The sequence below is a fragment of the Euleptes europaea genome, chromosome 18 (assembly GCF_029931775.1).
Source record: "Euleptes europaea isolate rEulEur1 chromosome 18, rEulEur1.hap1, whole genome shotgun sequence".
NCBI lineage: Eukaryota > Metazoa > Chordata > Lepidosauria > Squamata > Sphaerodactylidae > Euleptes > Euleptes europaea.
Genome location: NC_079329.1, coordinates 13,794,091 through 13,816,481, shown reverse-complemented (window position 1 = coordinate 13,816,481; position 22,391 = coordinate 13,794,091). Strand labels below are relative to the sequence as shown.

The window sequence follows — 22,391 nt, the reverse complement described above, 5'->3', positions numbered from 1 at the left end:
CTTTCACTCATGCATTAAAGGCAGTGAGTTGATTCCCTGGCTGGGTATAAATAGGACATTTGCCAATTTGCCAATTGAATAAAGATAATCGGTGTGTTTTTCTCCCACCCCTCTGTCTTGCAGAGGCCAGCAGCAGCTAGTAGGGGGGACCTGGGGGGAGAGATGTTTATTCCTCATCTTCCTCTTTCTTCTCTTCATCCTCTTCGTCATCTGCAGGTCCCCCTTCGTCCTTCTCGCTGTATTGTGATGCCGCATCTATTTTCTCTGGTGGCTATAAGGGAAAATGGAGGAGGGCATTATCATCCATCCAGGCTGGTGTGGGGTTGCGTCCAGGATCTCTGCTGGAACCCCGTCTGTAAATCCTGTGGTTGGCAAAGAAGGATTCCAGAGACTTCACTTAACCCAGGCTGTTGGGCCTTCAACAGCTTCATGATTAGGGTTGCCAGGTCCCTCTTTGCCTCTGGTGGGAGGTTTTTGGGGCAGAGCCTGAGAAGGGAGGGGTTTGGGGAGGGGAGGGACTTCAATGCCATAGAGGCCAAAGCGGCCAATTTCTCCAGGTGAACTGATCTCCATCGGCTGGCGATCAGTTATAATAGCAGGAGATCTCCTGCTAATACCTGGAGGTTAGGAAATTAGTAAAGGAAAAAGCTGACACTAGCATAGCATAACAAAATTGTATTGACTTGCTTCAAACAACAAGTGAAAGGTATATACAGTGATAACGGGTTACTATCTGTATCCCAGCTGGGAACCTGTTGACTCGATACCAGATGCTGTGAATAGTTGGCTGAACTATTGCTGAATAACTGTTGTCATTAAATGATATAATATCCCTACTTGGGAATATTGGAGAATTGTATATGCAGTTACAGCAAGTTTCCCTACGGGGATTTTTTTGTGAAAAATACTGAATAAGTTGAACTTGGAACAAGTGTGTGCACTGTTGCTGATATAAGTGGGACTGAGTAAGACTCCGAAACGATTGTATTCCATTTTACTCTTCATTTTGAAGATACCATTTTTGGACAGATTGATATTGTGGAAACCATCTACGTGGACTTCTTTATTACATTGTGCATATTTTATTTCATTATCACTGTATACACCTTTCACTTGTTTGAAGCAAGTCAATACAATTTTGTTATGCTATGTTAGTGTCAGCTTTTTCCTGTACTAATTTCCTAATCTTTGGTAAGAGTACAGAGGTGTTCTTTTTGTAGAGAATACCTGGAGGTTGGCTACTCCATTCATGATGGCAAACATGTAAGCAGAGCAAACTTAGCAGAGTGTAGGGTTGCCAACCTCTAGGTACTAGCTGGAGTTTGGGGAGGGACTTCAATGCCATGGAGTCCAATTGCCAAAGCGGCCATTTTCTCCAGGGGAACTCTATTGGCTGGAGATCCGTTGTAATAGCAGATCTCCAGCTAGTACCTGGAGGTTGGCAACCCTAGGCAAAAGCCCCACCTGGCTCCACCCACTTTTAAAAACACTTGGTCGGCGCCAGGAAAGGTGTTGGCCCACAGGCGTCACATTGGGGACTTCTACTCTCAAAAACTCAAATGATGTAAATCAGGAACTATTTGATTTATTTTCATACAATTGTGTTGCATATTCATGGGGGGGGGGGCATGGGACAATTAGGATTACCACATCGAATAGTAAACCAAGAGTCAGCATGCTGAAGTGGTTCAGAGCGATGGACTCTAATCTGGAGAACTGGGTTCGACTCCCCACTCTCCACATGAAGCCTGCTGGGAGACCTTGGGCCAGTCACAGTTCTCTCGGAACTCTCTCAGCCCATGCTAGGGTTGCCAACCTCCAAGTAGTAGCAGGAGATATCCTGCTATTACAGCTAATCTCCAGCCAATAGGGATCAGTTTACCTGGCGAAAATGGCTGCCTTTGGCAACTGGACTCCATGGCATTGAAGTACTCCCCTCCCCAAACCTCGCCCTCTTCAGCTTCCGCCCCTGAAACCTCCCGCCAGTTGTGAAGAGGGACCTGGCAACCCTAGAATGTCTCTTGCCTTGAAAAGAAGATGAAGAAAAAGAAGAAGAGTTGGTTTTTATGTGCCGATTTTCTCTACCTTTTTAAGGAGAATCAAACCGGCTTACAATCTCCTTCCCTTCCTCTCTCTACAACAGACACCTTGTGAAGTGAGTGAGGCTGAGAGAGTCTAAAGAGAGCTGTGACTAGCCCAAGGTCACCCAGGCAGGCTTCATGTGTAGGAGAGGGGAAACCAACCCGGTTCACCAGATTAGAGTCCACCGCTCATGTGGAGGAGTGGGGACTCAAACCCAGTTCTCCAGATTAGGGTCCACCTCTCTTAACCACTACACCACGCTGGGGGTGGGTGGGTTTCGCCATAAGTCAGCTGTGACTTGACGATACTTTCCAACACCACAACAGTAAACTCCCAGTGTCAGGCGCGGTTTGGCTGTTGGAAGACCACCGAGGTAGACAGACATGACTAGACCCCATAATGTCAGTTTTCAAGTTTGTGTGACCTCAGCAGTTGGGAGTCCATCCTGGTTCATTTTGGTACGTTCATTTTAAGATTACGCTTCCTCACCTCTTCTTCTTCTTCCTCCTCCTCCTCCTCATGGCTGGGGAGGGCTGTATACCCGGCCCCAATGGAACCTTCCAGAGGGCCCTGGTGATTGCCCACAGCCTGCAGTTTGAGGGCGATGGAGTCCGGCTCGCGCCCCTCAGACCGGGCATCAAGGATCGCCAACTCTTTCTGAGAGAGGTGATAGATTATGCCGGCGCCAAAGGAGTCACCCACCACGTTGATGGAGGTTCTCATGCGGTCCCTTGGAAGGAGAGTTGAAAACAGGGGAATGTATTAAAATGATATGGTCCCCCCCCCCCAACCCATCCACGTGTCTTTGTGGTTGCAAATGGTTTCTTATTGCAGAAACCCATTCTGGATTTTGACAGAAGAAGAAGAGTTGGTTTTTATATGCCGACTTTCTCTACCGCTTAAGGGAGACTCAAACTGGCTGACAATCACCTTCCCTTCCCCTCCCCACAGCAGACACCCTATGAGGTAGGTGGGGCTGAGAGAGTGTGTCTAGCCCAAAGTCACCCAGCTGGCTTCGTGTGTAGGAGTGGGGAAACAAATCCAGTTCACCAGATTAGCCTCCGCTGCTCATGTGGAGGAGTGGGGAATCAAACCCGGTTCCCCAGATCAGAGTCCACCACTCCAAACCACTGCTCAACTACTACAACACGCTGGCTCTCTTGAGAGCCATGTATGCAGGTTGTTTCCCTCGTGGTCACCCTGCTGACTGCTTCAGGGATTCCTTTTGATTATGCATGCCTTTCCTGACCCCCAGAGGTCGCCTCGCTCTCCCTGCGCATTTTGCCTGTGTTTTCCAGATGCTGTTTTAGCCAAAATCTGGAAAATGGGGCAGCGAGGGGACCTATGACGGTCGGGAAAGGCATGCATAATCAGAAGGAAGCACCAAAGCAGTCGGTGGGGAAACAGCTCAGGCGCAATTAACCTGGATGGATAACAAGCAGGGTCTTTTCAATGGTAGCCCCTTCAGGGAAGCATTTCCTCTCTAGAGAAGTCTGCCAATGCCCATCTTTAGCTGTCTTCAGAAAATTCTTAAATACCACTTTAGTAAACATTTTAATGAGGCACTCTATGATAATGCTGTTTCCTTATTAAAGTTTTTGTGTTCCTCCAGAACAGTGGAAGAGTTCCAGAAGAAATGGGCATTCTATTTTGATTAAAGTAGAAATTAGAACTCAGTAAAGAAGGGCGGAGGCATACTAATAAATAAAAGAATATTAATATTAAGGTAGCAGAAATACTGTGTATACGAAATAGTTAAGTTTAGAGCAGCAGACAAAGAATAAAAGGGAAGTATAGAATGGGAAATATGAATTGTATCACGTAATAAATAATGCTTTGATAGATAGCCGGGAAAGTAGTGGAAATATGGATAAAGGATTTAGGTAGATTACTGATTAAAAACAAATGTCCAGTATAACACGATTAATTCAAAATGAACTCCCTGAAAGATTGCGCATATTGTATGTATCTGAACAATTGGGATTGTTATGTTTGTCTCTCTGATTGGTTTTGAAAACATTAAATAAAAAAATTATTGTAATTTTTTTTTTAAGTTTCTGTGTTTCTTCAATGGCTATGCTAAGTGCTTTGACGTTTATAAGCAGAAGGATCAGAAGAAGAGGGATAAGTCAGATGAATAAATCCATATGGGGAAAATGCATCAAGTTCAGGTTCTGGCCAGGTCCCACCTCCCGCTTCCCAGACCAGACATTTTGACTCCCGTCCTTGGGGACACTCACAGTAGCCAGTCCACGGCAATGAGAAGGCTGATATCCTGCGTAGGGAGTCCCACCGCTGTCAGGATGAGCAGCATGGTGACTAACCCTGCACTAGGTATACTGGCTGCCCCAACACTGGCCAATGTGGCTGTCAGACTGCAAGAAGAAAGAGAGAGAGAAACGGGATTAGGGACCTTCACCCCCACCCCTATGGTTCACTGTATCTGACTCACGAGAAACAAGCTGTCCCAAAAACATAAGTGTTGTTTGCGCATGGGAGTTTTACCTGAGGTTCGTTGCTGGCTGGACCCACACTTTCCTGCTGGGAATCTATGCACCAGCAGTCTCCAAGCTCAAATCAAGAAGCATTGGAGTCCCCGCCCCTTGGAATGCTGCTTTGTAATTGGCTTACTTGTAACAAGGTAAAGGTCCCCTGTGCAAGCACTGTGTAATTCCTGACGCATGGGGTGACATCACATCCTGACGTTTACTAGGCAGACTTTGTTTATGGGGTGGTTTGCCAGTGCCTCCCCCAGTCATCTTCCCTTTACCTCCAGCAAGCTGGGTCCTCATTTTACCGACCTCGGAAGGCTGGAAGGCTGAGTCAACCTTGAGCCGGCTACCTGAAACCAACTTCCGTTGGGATCGAACTCAGATCGAGAGCAGAGCTTGGACTGCAGTACTGCAGCTTACCTCTCTGCGCCACGGGGTTCTTGGCTTACTTGTAGTGTGAGAAAAAAATCCCCCCAACCCAACTGCCACATAAAAAAACATTTTAAAAACAACAACAAAATGGAGCAATCTGAAAGGAAAGTGTGTGTGTGTGGGAGAAATCCAAGCCTTGGTTTTAAAAAGATTTTCTTCAGCTCAGAAAGAGCTCCGAGGAAACAGGAAGTCTTTGAATCCCCACCTCTGTACACGCTGCTTTGTAATTGGCTGTGAGCAAAACAAGCTTCCGTGTCCCGCACTTTGCCTTCTGCACGGAGATTTCACCCGGGCTTTGCTCAGGGAAGATGGAAGAGTCAGGTTAACAGAGGAATGGGAAGACCTGGACATGGTGGGAGCTGGGAAGGAGGTCATCTCTAATGGATGGAAAACTCATGCATAACTCCAAGGAGCAACCAATTCAGACCGGGGGCGAATGTGAGTGAAAGTACCCATGCGTAAACTCACCTGACTGTTGCAATCTGTCCGCTGTCCAAGATTATATTGTTCATCTGGGCAATAAAGATGGCAGCCACAGCCTCATAGAGGGCAGTGCCATCCATGTTGATAGTGGCGCCAATGGGCAGCACGAAGCGCGTCACCCGCTTGTCGATTTTCAGGTTCTCTTCAAGGCAGCGGAAAGTGACGGGCAGCGTACCCGCACTGGCAGGAGGCAGCAGGAGTGGGGATGGGACACAGGGGAAACAAAGGGGGTATTAAACCAAACAGACCCAGTTCTTTATAACTCACTCCAATTCAGTTTCAAAAGAATTCACTACATCAAGAAATGACGAAGGAAGGTCATGAAACTTTTATATTGTCTGGCACCAGTGGGAGGAAGAGGGGGAGAGGGGCTCAGCAGGAATGTGCCTGACAGGGACATTGCCCGATCAGAAGAGTTGTCCAATGTTTTCATTGAACAGGATCCTCCCAATAGGGGTTTCTTCATGCAGCATTTCCACTTTCCACTAATCATTGTACATTCACTACCGATGGTGGCGACAGACTGAAAGGAGAGTCACAAGCCTAGGATTCTCCACCCACTCCCTGTTAGAGCTTAATAGTGATCAAGCAAAACAACTAATCAGGCAGAGGCTTTTTGAGATTGAACGCCAAAATGAGCTTGTGAACTCTCCGGCGATTTTGGCCCTAGTCAGCGATAGGTATGTGCTAACGCAGCAGAATATCTTTCATTCCAGGAATCGAACAAACAGAGAAGGGCTTTTTCGCTTGCTAGAAGTTTTGCCCTGCCCTCGGCGATTCTAGATTGAAGAGATTACCAAAATCAGAATAGGGATATCTCTGCAAGTCCGGTGAAGATGAGTCTATTGCACATGTTGTTTTTTTCAGGTGCTCTTTCTACAAGGAAGTCCGATCCAAGCTAATTTCCCCTCTCCTTAATCTAAGGCCATTTATCCACGGGGAAACTTTGCCTTGGATTTGCTGTTCTCTTAGATGCACATTTCCCCCATCTGAATTCTCAAAACTCTGCATGGGGGCTTATTGTTGAGTTTTGAGAATGTGGATGGGAAAAATGTGCATCTATAGAGCAGCAAATCTAAGTCAAAACCTCCCATGCATAAATGGCCTAACAAAGGACAGCTCTGAGGAAGGGAGATTGAGGAGTCTCCTCTGGGAAGGGTCAGACCAGATGGGGCGAAAATGCATGGGAGGTTTTGCCTTGGATTTGCCACTCTCTAGACGCACATTTTTCCCATCCACATTCTCAAAACTCTGCACAGGGGCTTATTTTTGAGTTCTGAGAATTTGACTGGGGAAAATGTGCATTTAGAGAGCGGCAAATCCAAGGCAAACCTTCTCATCCGTTTTCGCCCATGGTGAAACAAGTAGCTAAATTCTGTGCTGCAATATATAGGATCCCTCAGACAAAGCTGGGGCTCGGTAATTTAACTTAAAAAGGAAAACGTTATATTAATTCGAGGCCTTTTAAATTGCTTATACTATCTAAGAATCGTATATTATATAGTTTTAGATACTGTATTTTTTCTCTTTTTTTCAATTCTATCCTGTAATTGATAGGAATGTTTTAACGGCAGTCGCCGTATTAATAAATACCTACCTACCAGTGGTAAATTGTGGCAAACACTTTCCTCCAGTTTGCAGAGCTCTCCAAAGCTGCCCCAAAGAGCTTTGTAGGCTGTTTGTAGGCTGAATGAAGTTTGTGTTAGCTCGACCCCACCTCCCAGATTACTGTCATGTCAACCATGCCCAGTGAAGAAAAAAAAAACCCAGCAAAGTTGCCCACACCTGGAAGCTGTGCCAAGGGCAGTGATCCAGGCCTGGAAGATGCCCGCGTAGAAGATGAAGGGGTTCTGGCGGGTGATGACGAAAAAGATAAGAGGCAGCACCAGAGCACCGTGGATGAACAAGCCCACAATGACTGTCACCATGTACATGCCCAGCTGCCGGGCCACCGTCTCCAGGTCTTTGATAGCGGCGATCTTGCCGCAGATCAGCGAGCCAATGCCGAACGGCGAGTACCTGTGGGGAGGAAGGGCAAGGGGTGAAATTTCAAATCGTGTGTATAGCCACTAAGTGAGGAGGCAACCTCTTTCTGAAGAAGAAGAGTTGGTTTTTATATGCCGACTTTCTCTACCATTTAAGGAATAATCAAACTGGCTTACAATCACCTTCCCTTCCCCTCCCCACAACAGACGCCCTGTGAGGTAGATGGGGCTGAGAGAGCTCAAAGAGAGCTGTGAAGACGAAGATGTTGAAGAAGAAGAGTTGTTTTTTATATGCCGACTTTCTCTACCACTTAAGGGAGACTCAAACCGGCTTACAATCACCTTCCCCTCCCCCCAACAGACAACTTGCGAGGTAGGTGGGGCTGAGAGACCTCTAAGAGAGCTGTGACTAGCCCAAGGTCACCCAGCTGGCTTTGTGTGCAGGAGCGGGGAAACCAACCCGGTTCACCAGATTAGCCTCCACCGCTCATGTGGAGGAGTGGGGAATCAAACCCGGTTCTCCAGATTAGAGTCCACCGCTCCAAACCATCGCTCTTAACCACTACACCATGCTGACTCTTTAGCGTGGATGTGCCGCATCAGCAGTGGGAATTAAGGTTGCCAACTTCTGGTTTAAAACTGAATTGGTTTTCCACTGCAAAGGAATATACAAGTTTCACCATTAGGGTTGCCAGCCTCCAGGTTCTAGCTGGAGATCTCCTGCTATTACAAGTGATCTCCAGCCGATAAAGATTGGTTCACCTGGAGAAAATGGCCGCTGTGGCAATTGGACTCTATGGCATTGAAGCCCCTCTTCTCTTCAAACCCCGCCCTCCTCAGGCTCCGCCCCAAAAACCTCCCACCGGTGGCAAAGATGAACCTGGCAACCCTATTAACCATAGAGATGACGTGAGGCCACCTTGCATCCACACAGAATTGTGGTTAATGGCAGATGGAAATTCAGGCTGTATACCACTCTAGGCTTATTCTCTCTGTGTGGTCTAGCTCTGGGAAGATCCTGGCAGGCCTCAGCCCTGGTGCTTCTTTCTCTAGGCTGCCTACCTGTGTTCAGGAGACTCACCACATGATCATAGAGACCAGCTTCATGATGATCTCATTGAGGATATTGAAGAAATCGGCCACAGGCTTTGCCTGTTCCCCCATCTTTCCCATGCAGATCCCAAAGGCGATGAAGAAGCCAATCAGGCCTGTTAGGGTGAGGTGGGAAAGGGGAATTAGAGCAAGATGAAATCTCCTTCTCTGTAAACTGCCTTAGAACTCAGGCCCCACAGGATGGTGAACAGTATGCCAAGCATTAATCCATGATGGTGAGGGGTCTGGAGACCCAAGCCCTATGAGGAAAGGTTGAAGGATCTGGGTATGTTTAGCCTGAAGAGGAGAAGACTGAGAGGGGAGATGATAACCATCTTCAAGTACTTGAAGGGCTGTCACATAGAGGAGGGTGCCGAGTTGTCTTCTGTTGACCCAGAAGGTCAGACCAGAACCAACAGGTTGAAATTAAATCAAAAGAGTTTTGGTCTAGACATTAGGAAGAGTTTTCTAACAGTTAGAGCTGTTCCTCAGTGCAACAGGCTTCCTCGGGAGGGGGTGAGCTCTCCTTCTCTGGGGGTTTTTAAGAAGAGGTTAGGTGGCCATCTGTCAGCAATGCTGATTCTATGACCTTAAGCAGATGATGAGAGGGAGGGCATCTTGGCCATCTTCTGGGCATGGAGTAGGGGTCACTTGTGAATTATCTGCATAGTGTAGGGTGTTGGAATAGATGACCCTGGTGGTCCCTTCCAATTCTATGATTCTATGAACACATGAAGGCCTTTTATTCAGGGACGTTTCCCCATGGTCACCCCCGCTGACTGCTTCGGGGCTTCCTTTTGATTATGGATGCCTTTTCCACCCGTGCAAAGGTCACCTCACCATCCTGGTGCGTTTTGCTCGCATTTTCTGGATTCTGGATAAAACAGCAACTGGAAAACACGGGGAAAATGCTTGGGGAGAGCGAGGCAGCCTCTGACGGGCGGAAAAGGCATGCCTAATCAACAGGAAGCCCCGAAGCAGTCAACGGGGATGACTGCGGGGAAACGTCCCTGCACAAAAGGCCGAAGCTGCCTTATACTGATTCAAACCAGTTTGCCTACTCAAATTAGTAGCAGTTCTCTAGGCCTCAGGTAGCAGTCTTTCACATCACCTACCACCTGAATCTATGAAGTGGAGATTCCGGGGATTGAACCTGGGACCTTCTGCAGGCCAAGCAGATGCTCTACTGCTGAGCTACAGCCCCTCCCATGCATTTCTCCTTGCTCTGCCTGACCTAGAAGCTGAAGGAAAACGGAAGACTCCAGTAATTAAAAACACGGGTGAATGTTCAACATCCAAATCTAAACTTGCTTTGGTTTGTAAAATTTAGCTTGAAGGATAATTGCCCCACTCAGATTCTGGCATCAGATATATGATGTCTGATGAAGGGAGCTTTGATTCTTGAAAATTTATACGCCCAAACTTTTGTTGGTCTCTACTGGAAGTTGAGTTGCCAACCTCCAGGTACTAGCTGGAGATCTCCTACTATTACAATTGATCTCCAGCCAATAGAGATCAGTTTACCTGGAGAAAACAGCCGCTTTGCCAATTGGACTCTATGGCATTGAAGTCCCTCCCCTTCCCAAACCCTGCCCTCCTCAGGCTCCGCCCAAAAAACCTCCCGCCAGACCATAGAGTCCATTTGCCAAAGTGGCAATTTTTTCCAGGTGAACTGATCTCTATCAGCTGGAGATCGGTTGTAATAGCAGGAGATCTCCAGCTAGTACCTGGAGGTTGGAAACCCTATTTCAGGGACCTGTTTTATCTCAAATTTGAAAACCCGGGAAAAACGTGGGGAAACACAGGGGGAGAGCCAGGCGGCCTCTGATGGTCGGAAATGGCATGCATAATCAAAACAAAGACCCGAAGTCATTAGAGGGGTGACCATAAGGGAAACAGCTATGCATAAAAGGCCAAGATCAGGCTAGCTTGGGCCATCCAGGTTAGGGTGCGAACCTGTTTACTTTCTGTCAAATGTCACAGAGTATCTTAAGGCTCACCCAAAACATTCATTCCAGCTTTGAATTCCAACCGCTTCTGCGTCACAGTGCTGGGGCCCACGTTCACTTCCGTGATGGTAGCATTGAGCACTGAGCCGTTGGTCCGGACTATCTGACTGATGTTTTCCTTACGCACAACCACCGGCGGTACAGAGACCTTTGTTGATACAGTTTGGATCTAGGTGCAGAAGAAGGGAGGGCAGAGACAATTATGGCAACAGGGTACCCGCGGCCAAGCTCCCCCTGGCCCACATGGTACCAGCGAGTTGTGTTACCTGCTGGAAACAGGCCTGCACCAGGTTTTCTGGGAACAAATTCCGGATCAAGTCCAGAAAAGCATCCAAACTGGAGACTTCCTCGTTTTTGGTCATCACTGAAGGTGTTTTCCTGAGTTTTGGGTTGCCAGGGTGGATGGTCAGGACAAGAATGACCCCCAGTATGGCGGCCAGCACTGTGGTTGATATATAATAGACCATGGCGCGAGTGCCCATGCGCCCGCTGGATCTGGCGTCAAGGCCAGCCAGACCTGCCGACAAAAGAAAGTTTTGTATAGTATAGTAGGGTTGCCAGGTGCCCGGTGGTGGCAGGCAAACCCCCAGTAATTCACCCCTCTGCCCACAGACCACCTAAGGGTTGGAGGGCAAACGTGCACACGCACGTACACCAAGTGCGCATGGCACTTCCAGTTTACAACCGGAAGTGCCGCCTCGCGAGAGGCCTTATATCACTCAAACTCTTAGTTTGAGTGGTAAAGGGCCGCTTTACCACTCAAATTAAGAGGTATAAGGCCCCTTGTGAAGCGGCACTTCTGATTGCCACGCACGCGCAATCCTGACCACAGCCCCATAGCCTCCCGCCGGAAGAGAGGGGGGACCTGCCAGCCCTACAGTATAGAGTTAAAATGGACAGAGAGGCTTTGTGTAACCCCTCCCCTCCCCTTCTCCCTATGTTATTTTGTTCATGAGAACAAAAGGAAGAAGAAATGCTGTATCAGACCAATGTTTTATAAAACCCAGCATCCTGTTTCCAACACTGGCCAGCCAGACCCTAGAGTTGGAAGGGACCACCAGGATCATCTAGTCCAACCCCCTGCACAATGCAGGAAATTCACAACTACCTCCTGCCTGCAGGAGGTTCACAAGCAGAGTATAGGGATGCCAGAATCCAGGTGGGACCTGGGGACCCCCTGGAATTACAGCAAATCTCCAGACTACAGAGATCAGCTCCCCTGATAGATGCTTTGAAGGGCATCGAGCGGTGTTCCACCTCCCTATGCCCCCTCCCACAAATCTCCCAGGATTTCCAGGCTTATGCCTGGCAACCCTAGCATGAAGTAGCCCTTCAAAGGCTTATTCGCAGCTTGTCCCTCTGTGGATGGAAGTTCCATTTTGCTAGCATGGTTAAATAGATATTGATAGACCTATGTGACTTCTTCCAATGCCTATCTTGTAAATATGAGTTCCACAAATTAACTATGCACTGTGCAAAGTATCTTTTTGTGTGTGCCTGATTTGAATTTACTGCCACTCAATTTTATCAAGCATCACCATATTTTAATATCAATGAAGAAGAAGTAGAAGTAGAAGTAGAAGAAGAAGAAGAGTAGTTGGTTTTTTATGCCGACTTTCTCTACCACTTAAGGAAGAATCAAACCGGCTGACAATCACCTTCCCTTCCCCACAACAGTCACCCTGTGAGGCAGGTGGGGCTGAGAGAGCTGTGACTAGCCCAAGGTCACCCTGCTGGCTTCATGTGTAGGAGTGGAGAACCAAATCCAGTTCACCAGATTAGCCTCTGCCACTCATGTGGAGGAGTGGGGAATCAAGCCTGGTTCTCCAGATCAGAGTCCACCACTCCAAACGACCGCTCCTAACCACTACACCATGTTGGCAATCCGTCTATCCAGCTCCCCACATATCAACCCACACAACCTTTTCTGCTCCACAGAAAAGGTAGGAGGACCATCTCAGATGCTCTTCAAGGATAGGTGGCCATAGGCTACCTGTTGAGAAATGGAACACTCTTTCCTCTAATCCCAGAACTCCATGGGTTCAGTTTCCTGCCTGGACTAACCAATGTGAATTCCCACTGGGGTGGAGGACAGAGCAAAGGCCTGGGGCGTGGTGCCTTCTGCCCCCCTCCCCTGAGCTCGCTCTTACCCGAGATGAGGCTGGAGATCACGAGAGGCAAGATGAGCATTTTCAGCATCCGCATGAGGATGTCACCAGGAAAAGAAATCAACATGAGCAGGTCACTATCCAGTGGCGGGAGCAACCTCAAGAGACTGCCAAACACGGAGCCCAAAATTACCCCTAAAAGGAAGAGGGAGAAACCCATAAAAGTCAGCTCAGGATGCAGCTGGGGCGGGAGAAGAAGCCACTGTTGATACAAGGATCGGCTAGCTGATATGTACGCCTTTGTACCTCCCACATTTCACAGATGCGAAGAGGGGCTTGGAACACCCCTTTTCTTGTACCAAGGATTGCTGTCATAGCCCTTTCCACATTAGGCAAAGGTCTTTTATGCATGGCTGTTTCCCTCGTGGTCACCTCTCTGACAACTTTGGGTCTTTGGGTTGATTATTCATGCCGTTTCTGACCGTCAGAGGTTACCTGGTTCTCCCCCTGCATTCCCCCCATGTTTTACCCGTGTTTTCAGGGACCTATTTCATCTCAAATTTGAAAACCTGGGGAAAATGCGAGGAAATGCACGGGGGGGGGGGGGCACCAGGCGACCTCTGATGGTTGGAAACGGCATGAATAACCAACACATAGACCTGAAGTCGTTGAAGGGGTGACTTAAAAGTTTTTTTTTTAATCAGTTGGTTGGATCCACCTCTTTATTCTTGGGTCCCTTAAAAGTCTGCCATCTCTGCCCTTTTATGCCTGGCTGTTTCCCTCACAGTTCCCTCACAGTTAAAAAAGGTTTTTTCTTCTTCTTTTGGCATCTAAAGAGGCTATGACAAAACCCGTGTGGAATAGGGCATGAAGTAGCCCTCAAACCAGGTTTGATTCTCCACTCCTCCACACCATAGTACAAAACAGCATTTTTTGGGAGATATTTACCTGTTATCCTATCACACTTCTCAGCAAAGCATAAAGCCCTCCTCCGGCTGAAGCCCTACGGTGCCTTCCTCCAATTTAAGTGGCTCTTCTGGCACTGGAAGTCTTCAAACTTTGCTGAGCAGAGAGGTAGGACTTAGGTGGTTAGATTGCATCCCATCAAGCCCCTAAGCTAACTGTTAAGACTTCCTCCGGCGGCAGGAGCATATCTTCACCAGGAGGGGCTCTTCCTTTGCAGGAAAGCCCCACACTTGGCTGTGTGGAGCAACTGGAGTGACCAGTGTCATCCGATGGGGGAAGAAACAAATAAACTGTGCTCCAAGTTACAATTTGTTTGCCCCACAGTGAATTCCAGATTATGCCCAAATAAATCTGATAATAATAATAATAATAATAATAATAACAATAACAATAACAATAACAATAACAATAACAATAACAATAATAATAATAATAATAATAATAATAGATTCCAGGTAGCCGTGTTGGCCCAAAGAGCAATCTGTAGAGAAAAGCTATATAATACTAAAACCAACCAACCATCAGTGTGCAAACCTTTCGATATGGGATCAGTGCAAAGAGGCCGTGCCCTACTTGGAGAACAGCCAGGCTACAGGGGTTCACGCCCCTGAATCCTCACTGGGAAAACATCCAGAATAAGAATGGCTAGATACAACCGGAGCAAGATGCAGAGCCAACACCCGGGTGGGGTGGGGAGTCGAGGTGGAACAGCAGCCCTCTTCTGATGCCACTTGCATGTACTGACATAAGATCCCTTTATATGTTTATATTTTGCAAAGACATCCCCCAGTTCTTTAGAAAGGAAACCAAAACATGCATTCAGAATCAGCTGTGCAAATGGGAGAATTTAAGCAAATAGAGTTGTTTTTATTCTGAACTTTTGGAATGTACCACTTGTAGGGTTGCCAACCTCCAGGTACTAGCTGGAGAGCTCCCACTATTACAACTGATCTCCAGCCAATAGAGATCAGTTCACCTGGAGAGAATAGCCGCTTTGGCAATTGGACTCTATGGTATTGAAGTCTCCCCCTCCCCAAACCTGCCCTCCTTAGGCTCCACCCCAAAAACCTCCCGCTAGTCGTGGAGAGGGACCTGGCAACCCTAACCACTTGGGAACTGTGGGCAACAAGCTGGGTGAAGCCAGACAGGAGGGGGCAATCAGGGGAGATTGGCAGAAGGGGTGGGGAGCAAAAATGGTCTAGATGCTCCCTCCACTGCTTGAACACTATTCTAGAGGGTGTCTTCTTTCCTCAACAACAGCGAGGGCCAGAAACTTGCAGATCAATAATATTTAGGATGGTCAGCTCCAGGTTGGGAAATACCTGGAGATTTTGGGGGTGGAGCCTGAGGAGGGTGGGGTTTGGGGAGGGGATGGACTTCAATGGGCTATAATGCCATTGAGTCCACCTTCCAAAGTGGCCGTTTTCTCCAGGTGGACTATCTCTGTCGCCTGCAGATCATTTGTAATGCCAGGAGATCTTCAGCCACCACCTGGAGGTTGTCAATCCTAATAATATTAGAAACTGAGGTTTTTCAAGGATCTGAATATGACACAAATAACATGCTCCCTGCCCTGGCCTGGATGGGCCAGGCTAGTCTGATCTTGTCAGATCTCAGAAGCTAAGCAGGTTGAGCCCTGGCTAGTACTTGGATGGGAGACCACCAAGGAAGTCCAGGGTCGTGATGCAGAAGCAGGCAATGGTAAACCACCTCTGAATGTCTCTTGCCTTGAAAACCCTATGGGTAGGGCTTGGGGCGGAGCTTTGGGGAGGGGAGGGACTTCAGTGCCATAGAGTCCAATTGGCAAAGCGGCCATTTTCTCCAGGTGAACTGCTCTCTATTGGCTGGAGATCCGTTGAAATAGCAGGAGATCTCCAGCTAGTACCTGGAAGTTGGCAACCCTACTGACAACCCCAGGTGAGGAACCGGTCAGCCTTCTCTCTAATCTAATCTCATAGCTCTGATTTAAACACATGCACCCCATTCTTTTTCATATGAATGCTTTAAAAGCATGTTGGGAAGCCATCTGACTATTCTCCAGCATCACACCCTTAACCGATATTAACCCTGAACCAGAAATAACTCTCTTTTTGATTTAGATCGTCCCCCAAATTACTGCCTTTCCCCACAACCATTCCTGGAACACATTGGCTCCTGCTCCGAGTTGCTGTTATTATTAGATTAACTCAAGAGGAGACCCCTTAATCCTACCCACACCCCATTCCCCGCATGTCATTATCTGTCCTTTCTAGCACGTGAAGAGATTCTTTGGGCCCTCTTGTTTCAAGCTGATTAGGATCTGGCAGCGGAGGCACGGCGGGGAGGCTACAGCAGTCGGGAGGGATTAGACCATGTTTAATTTTCTTTCTCCCAGGCAATGACGTCAGAGGAACAATAAGAGACTAATGAAATCCTGGCCCTTTCCCCCATCCGTCTCTGGGTTTGCAGTCACTGGGGAGCTGGAGGGCTGTGGAATACACATGATCTATTGAGCAAAACAGAACTCTGTGGTAATGGGGGCAACAGCGGGCAGAGGTTTTGAGATCTGTTGTAGGGTTGCCAACTCCGGGTTGGGAAATTCCTGGAGATTTGGGGGTGGAGCCTGGGTAGGGCAAGGTTTGGGGTGGGACCTCATTCCCTTCTGGTAGCCAGGGGGAACCTGGCAACCTGGATATAATTTCTTGTCAATATTGCGTGTGTGTGTGTGTTAAGTGCCGTCAAGTCGCTTCCGACTCATGGCGACCCTATGAATTAGTGTCTTCCAAAACGTCCTATTGTTAACAGCCTTGTTCTGGTCTTGCAAACTGAGGGCCTTGGCTTCCTTTATAGAGTCCATCCATCTCTTGTTGGGTCTTCCTCTTTTCCTGCTGCCTTCAACTTTTCCTAGCATGATTGTCTTTTCCACTGACTCTTGTCTTCTCTTGTCAGTATTACTGCTGTGAGATTCTTGTGTTTTGTTTTGGTGAGGAAGGGGAAAGTAGTGTGGAGTTACTTTACAGGTGTGTCTCAAAAGGCAGATTAAGTTTAGAAGTGGATCCCATTATAAAAATTTGGAGAGCCACTACGTTTACAGTTTTTTAGAGGAGGTATTTTTTTTTTTTAAAGCTTGCCTAGTTCTTTACAGGTGAGAAAAGCTGTACCAACCATTCCTTCTTTCATACAGTCTTAAAGCTACAGGGGTCATTCCCCCTGTTGCAAATCTATGTCACAGAGTTGTTTTTGTGAAGATGAAATGGAAGAAGGCAGAATGATATTGTAAGCCACTTTGGATGCCCATCGAGGAGAAAAGTGGAGTATAAATAATATCTAAATAAAAATTACAGACCCTAAATTTCTCTCCAGTTAATGAGCATGATTAATCCTCGTTGGGCCGATGGTAGGGTTGCCAGCTCTGGGTTGGGAAATACCTGGAGATTTTTGGGTAGGAGTCTTGGGGAGGGGAGGAACTTCAATGCCCTAGATTGCCAAACTGCCGAAGCGTACGTTTTCTCCAGGTAAACGGATCTCTATCAGCTGGAGATCAGTTGTAATAGCAGGAGATCTCCAGCTAACACCTGGAAGTTGGCAACCCTAGCCAGTGGGAGAGTCTTTTTTTTGTTAACACATATAAAGTCATATTTTGATGCATATCTTGGGAGTTCCCAGGTCACCTGGAACCCTGATCTTGTCTGAGAATGAATCAGTTTTGCTCCCTTGTGACACGCGTTCAATTGTAACACTTGCTAATGCAGGGAACGAGCTTGGCTGGAGGCATGATGAAGAAGAGTTGGTTTTTATATGCCGACTTTCTCTACCACTTAATGAAGAATCAAAGCGGCTTACAATAACCTTCCCTTCCCCTCCCTACACAACAGACACCCTGTGAGGTAGGTGGGGCCGAGAATGCTTTAAGAGAGCGGTGACTAGCCCAAGGTCACCCAGCTGGCCTCATGTGTAGGAGTGGGGAAACCAACCCAGTTCATCAGATTAGCATCCGCCACTCATATAGAGGAGTGGGGAATCAAACCCGGTTCTTCAGATTAGAGTCCACCGCTCCAAACCGCCGCTCTTAACCACTACACTACTCTGGATCACACAGGAAAGATAAATGGTTTAGAAATTCACCTACAAACAAGGCTAGGATTCTAGGATTCTACAAGATCTCAGGGGCTTGAGCACACCAATTTCTCCACAGATGCCCGCCTCCTGCTACTTATGGGCCTAATACCTGAAAACATCTATCATACCAATAATCATGATGATGTGGGTAGGGAACAGATGGACTTTGCTTGTGATCTTCCAAAAACTGTCTTCTCCACCATTTTGGTTCTGCTCTAAATCCCTTTCTCTTCCTCCTCCGCTTGCAAGAAATAGACAATCCTTTTTTTAGTTACTCTGCTGTTTCAGAGTAACTAAAGAGGTCACTGGAGGCCAAGAACCCAGCCATGTTGCAGGGCAGTGGTGCGCGGGTGGGCGTGCCAGGCTGCTAAACATGGCCGGTTGCCCAGAACTGGAGATTAGATTGGGGCTATGGAGGGTTAACTGCCCAGTCTGGCTTGAGGGAGGGGGAGAAGGTCTCATTGATAGATCATTCACCATTTATTTTTGCCAGGGTGGGGGAGCAGCTCTGGAACCACGACCGTCTCAGAAACTGTTGTGAGGCAGTGTGGTCCAGTAGACAGAGAACAGGCCCGCTATCCTAAACATACTTTCAAGTAAATTGCATTGAAACCAATGAGACTGGGAAGGGCAGCCACGAAGGAGCTAGAAAAGATTCTGAAGTGTAAGGATGTGTCACTGACAACCAAGATCAAGTTAATTCAGGCCATCGTATTCCCTATCACTATGTATGGGTGTGAAAGTTGGACAATGAAGAAAGCTGATAGGAAGAAAGTCGATTCCTTTGAAATGTGGTATTGGAGGAGAGTGTTACGGATACCCTGGACCGCCAAAAAAACTAATCAGTGGGTTATAGATCAAATCAAGCTTGATCTGATGCTAGAAGCTAAAATGATTAAACTGAAGCTATCATACTTTGGTCACATTATGAAAAGACGAGTCACTACAAAAGACCATCATGTTAGGAAAAGTTGAGGGCAGCAGGAAAAGAGGAAGACCCAACAAGAGATGGATTGACTCTATAAAGGAAGCCACGGCCCTCAGTTTGCAAGATCTGAGCAAGGCTCTTAAAGATAGGATGTTTTGGAGGACATTGATTCATACGGCCGCCATGAGTCGGAAGCTACTTGACGGCATTTAACACACACACAAACCGATGGGACATTTCCAGAATTAAAATAGAACTTTCTTCAACACGTTGTGGGGGAAAATTCCTCGAGCTACATCCTCTAATAAAGTTGCCAAGCTCCAAGACTTATAACTGTTCTCTAGACTATGGATATTAGTTACTCTGAAGAAACTGGTTGCTTTGGAGGCTGGATCCCACTACAGCTGTACCCTCCCCCCAAACCCCACCCTTCCCAAACTCCCCTCCCAAATCTCCAGGAATTTCCCAACCCAGAGCTGGCAACCCTAATTTTTGTTTGCAATTTTCAAATTTACATTATCCTAACAGGACATTTTACCCAATGGATGGATTTAGTGTAGGACTAAAAAGGATTGTGTTTGACACGTTGCCGCTGAGCATTTTTTGCCTTCGAATTCCTTGATGAGATTTATTTAAAGTATCCCTGAAAGACAAATTTCAAACGCAAAAACTTGTACAAGTTTAAATTTCAAGATACCAAACTGGTATTCTGAAATTTTGCTGAATATTGAATTAGTGTGTCTTGTTCTGGCTATGATAAAAAATTTCCAGATGGATTTGAAAAACAATTGAGACTATATCCAAGTTAATGATAGAATATATGATGAGTCCCCTTGACCTATAGCAGATCAGCAACTACAATGACTAATGGATCAAATGGAGCCAGCCAGCATGGTATAGTGGTTAGAAGGTTGGGCTAGGATCTGGGAAACCATATTTAAACCTCTGCTCTGCCATGGAAGCTTGATGAGTAGGGTTGCCAGGTTCCTCTTTGCCACTGGTGGGAGGTTTTTGGGGTGGAGCCTGAGGAAGGCGGGGTTTGGGGAGGGGAGGGACTTCAATGCCATAGAGTCCAATTGCCAAAGCGGCCATTTTCTCCAGGTGAACTGATTTATCTCGGCTGGAGGTCAGTTGGAATAGCAGGAGATCTCCCCCTAGTACCTGGAAGTTGGCAACCCTATTGATGAGTGACCTTGGGTCAGTCACTCTTTCTCAGCCTAACATACCTAGAGTTGCCAGCTCAACGCTAGCAACCACTAGGAGCCTTTGTGGGGAGGGAAGTAATGATGACTCTTGGGACTTCATCAAAACATTGCACGTCATTGCTTTATATTGCTCACCCCACCCTTTCTTTGAAGCCTGGCAGAACCTGCATCCCCAAAGCAGGAGCTTGCCCATTAGGGTTGCTAGGTCACTCTTTGCCACCGGCGGGAGGTTTTTAGGGCGGAGCCTGAAGAGGGGGTTTAGGGTGGGGTTTGGGGAAGGGAGGGACTTCAATGTCCTATAATCCAATTCCCAAAGCGGCCATTTTCTCCACGTAAACTGATCTCTGTTGGCTGGAGATCAGTTGTAATAGCGGGAGATCTCCAGCTACTACCTGGCAGTTGGAAACCCTATTGTTGGGTGACCTTGGGCCAGTCACACCAATTGGACTCTATGGCATTGAAGTCCCTCCCTTCCCCAAACCCTGCCCTCATCAGGCTCCGCCCCCAAAATCTCCCGTTGGTGGAGAAGAAGGACCTGGCATCCCTACCCAGCAAGCTTCCATGGTGTGAGTGGGGATTCGAACCTGGGTTTCCCAGGTCCTAGTCAGACACCTTAACCACTACACCATGCTGGCTATCATGGTCATGGGTTACCACTGCCAGTTGCCTGTCTCACGATCTATACAGCTGTCTCATTACCTGCTACTATTTGCTCATTATTTAGGCTCATTGACGGTGTGCTACACAGACCGTAGAAGGGGCAAGATCTCTGCGCAGAAGATTGTAAAGGACGTTTTGTGCGCAAGCTGCACTGTGACTTACCAAGTATGGTCAGGGTGAGGAGCGCATTTCGCATCAGCCAGCCGCAGTACTTATCCAGGCAAGGTTTCGGTAACTCTTCCAGGCTAATGTGGGGAGGGCCGTCTGCCATGGGGACCTCCACATGGTTAGTCATTTCCGGGGCCAGTTCCGAGGCCCCTTGGTTTTGGCTTGAGAAGAGGAAAAAAGAGGGGGGAAGTAATATTTGGAAGATTCATAGAAATCATAGAGTTGGAAGGGACCACTAGGGTCATCTAGTCCAACCCCCTGCACAATGCAGGAAATTCACAACTGCCACCCCCAACACCTCCAGTGACCTCTACTGCATGCCCAGAAGTTGGCATCAAAAACCCTCCAGGATCCCTGGCCAATCAGTCCTGGAGGAAAATTGTTTCCTGACCCCAAAGTGGCGATCGGCATTTCCATGGGCATGTAAGAGACGGCAATGAGAGCCAAACACTGATGCATCCCTTCCTCCCCCACCCCCCCATGAACACATGAAGCTGCCTTATACTGAATCAGACCCTTGGTCCATCCAAGTCAGTATTGTCTACTCAGACTGGCAGCGGCTCTCCAGGGTTTCAGGCAGAGGTCTTTCACATCACCTACTTGCCTAGTCCCTTTAACTGGAGATCCCGGGGATTGAACCTGGGACCGTCTGCATGCTGAACAGATGCTCTAACACTGAGCCACAGCCCCTCCCTAAAGATACTGCATGCCACATGAACACATGAAGCTGCCTTACACCCAATCAGACCCTTGGTCCATCCAAGTCAATATTGTTTACTCAGACCAGCAGCGGCTCTCCAGGGTCTCAGGCTGAGGTCTTTCACATCACCTCCTTGCCTAGTCCCTTTAACTGGAGATGCTGGGGGTTGAACCTAGGACCTTCTGCATGCCAAGCAGAGGCTCTACCACTGAGCCACAGCCCCTGATCTGCCTAAGTTCACACATGATCTGCCTAAGTTCACAGAATTGGCATTGCGGACAGATGGCCATCTAAAAAGGTAAAGGTCCCCTGTGCAAGCACTGGGTCATTCCTGACCCATGGGGTGACGTCACATCCCGACGTTTACTAGGCAGAGTTCTGTTGGGATCGAACTCAGGTCATGAGCAGAGAGTGAACTGCAGTACTGCAGCTTACCACTCTGCGCCATAGGGCTCATCAGATGGCCATCTAGCCTCTCTAGCCTTTGCCTAAAAACCTCCCAAGAAGGAGAACCCACCACCTCCCGAGGAAGCCTGTTCCACTGGGGAACCGCTCTAATGGTCAGAAAGAGAAGCCCTGTTCTTCACTGCTGAGAAGTGCTGGGATGGCAGATGGTTTGGTAACCACAGGTTGCATCTTACCGGCTCTTGGTGCTTTGCTCTCACCTGAGTTTTTGCCGCAGCCCCGTAGCCACGTGGATTTTATCCATTCAAGTCTGCCAAGTGGAAAAGCGGGCAGTTTCCAACTTCACATCCTTTGCTCCGGAGACTTTGCTCCCAAACAACAGATAATGAACATAATATTTTAAAAGGTAAAAGTAGTCCCCTGTGCAAGAGTACCCAGCCGGGGGTAAAGTGTAGACATAATATTTAGCATACTTTCAAAGTTCAATGCACACTATATATTCATCTCAGATGATGAATGGGGTCAGCTTCTGGGAGCCTGGGGAATAAATTTGGCTTCTGAAAGGCCACCACCTGGTA

General features: G+C 47.7%; 1 protein-coding gene across 1 annotated transcript; it reads right to left on the bottom strand.

Annotated features, from left to right (window-relative positions):
• Nucleotides 1-166: 166 nt before the first annotated feature.
• LOC130490444 (excitatory amino acid transporter 2-like) lies at nt 167-22,117 on the bottom strand. The gene is made up of 11 exons (XM_056864272.1): nt 22,074-22,117; nt 20,703-20,869; nt 12,726-12,878; nt 10,842-11,092; nt 10,567-10,744; nt 8,556-8,682; nt 7,275-7,508; nt 5,475-5,669; nt 4,323-4,457; nt 2,572-2,812; nt 167-271 (listed from the first exon to the last, which is right to left on the bottom strand). The coding sequence occupies exons 1-11, from the start codon at nt 22,115-22,117 to the stop codon at nt 167-169; spliced, it is 1,830 nt and encodes a 609-aa protein (XP_056720250.1).
• Nucleotides 22,118-22,391: the final 274 nt, after the last annotated feature.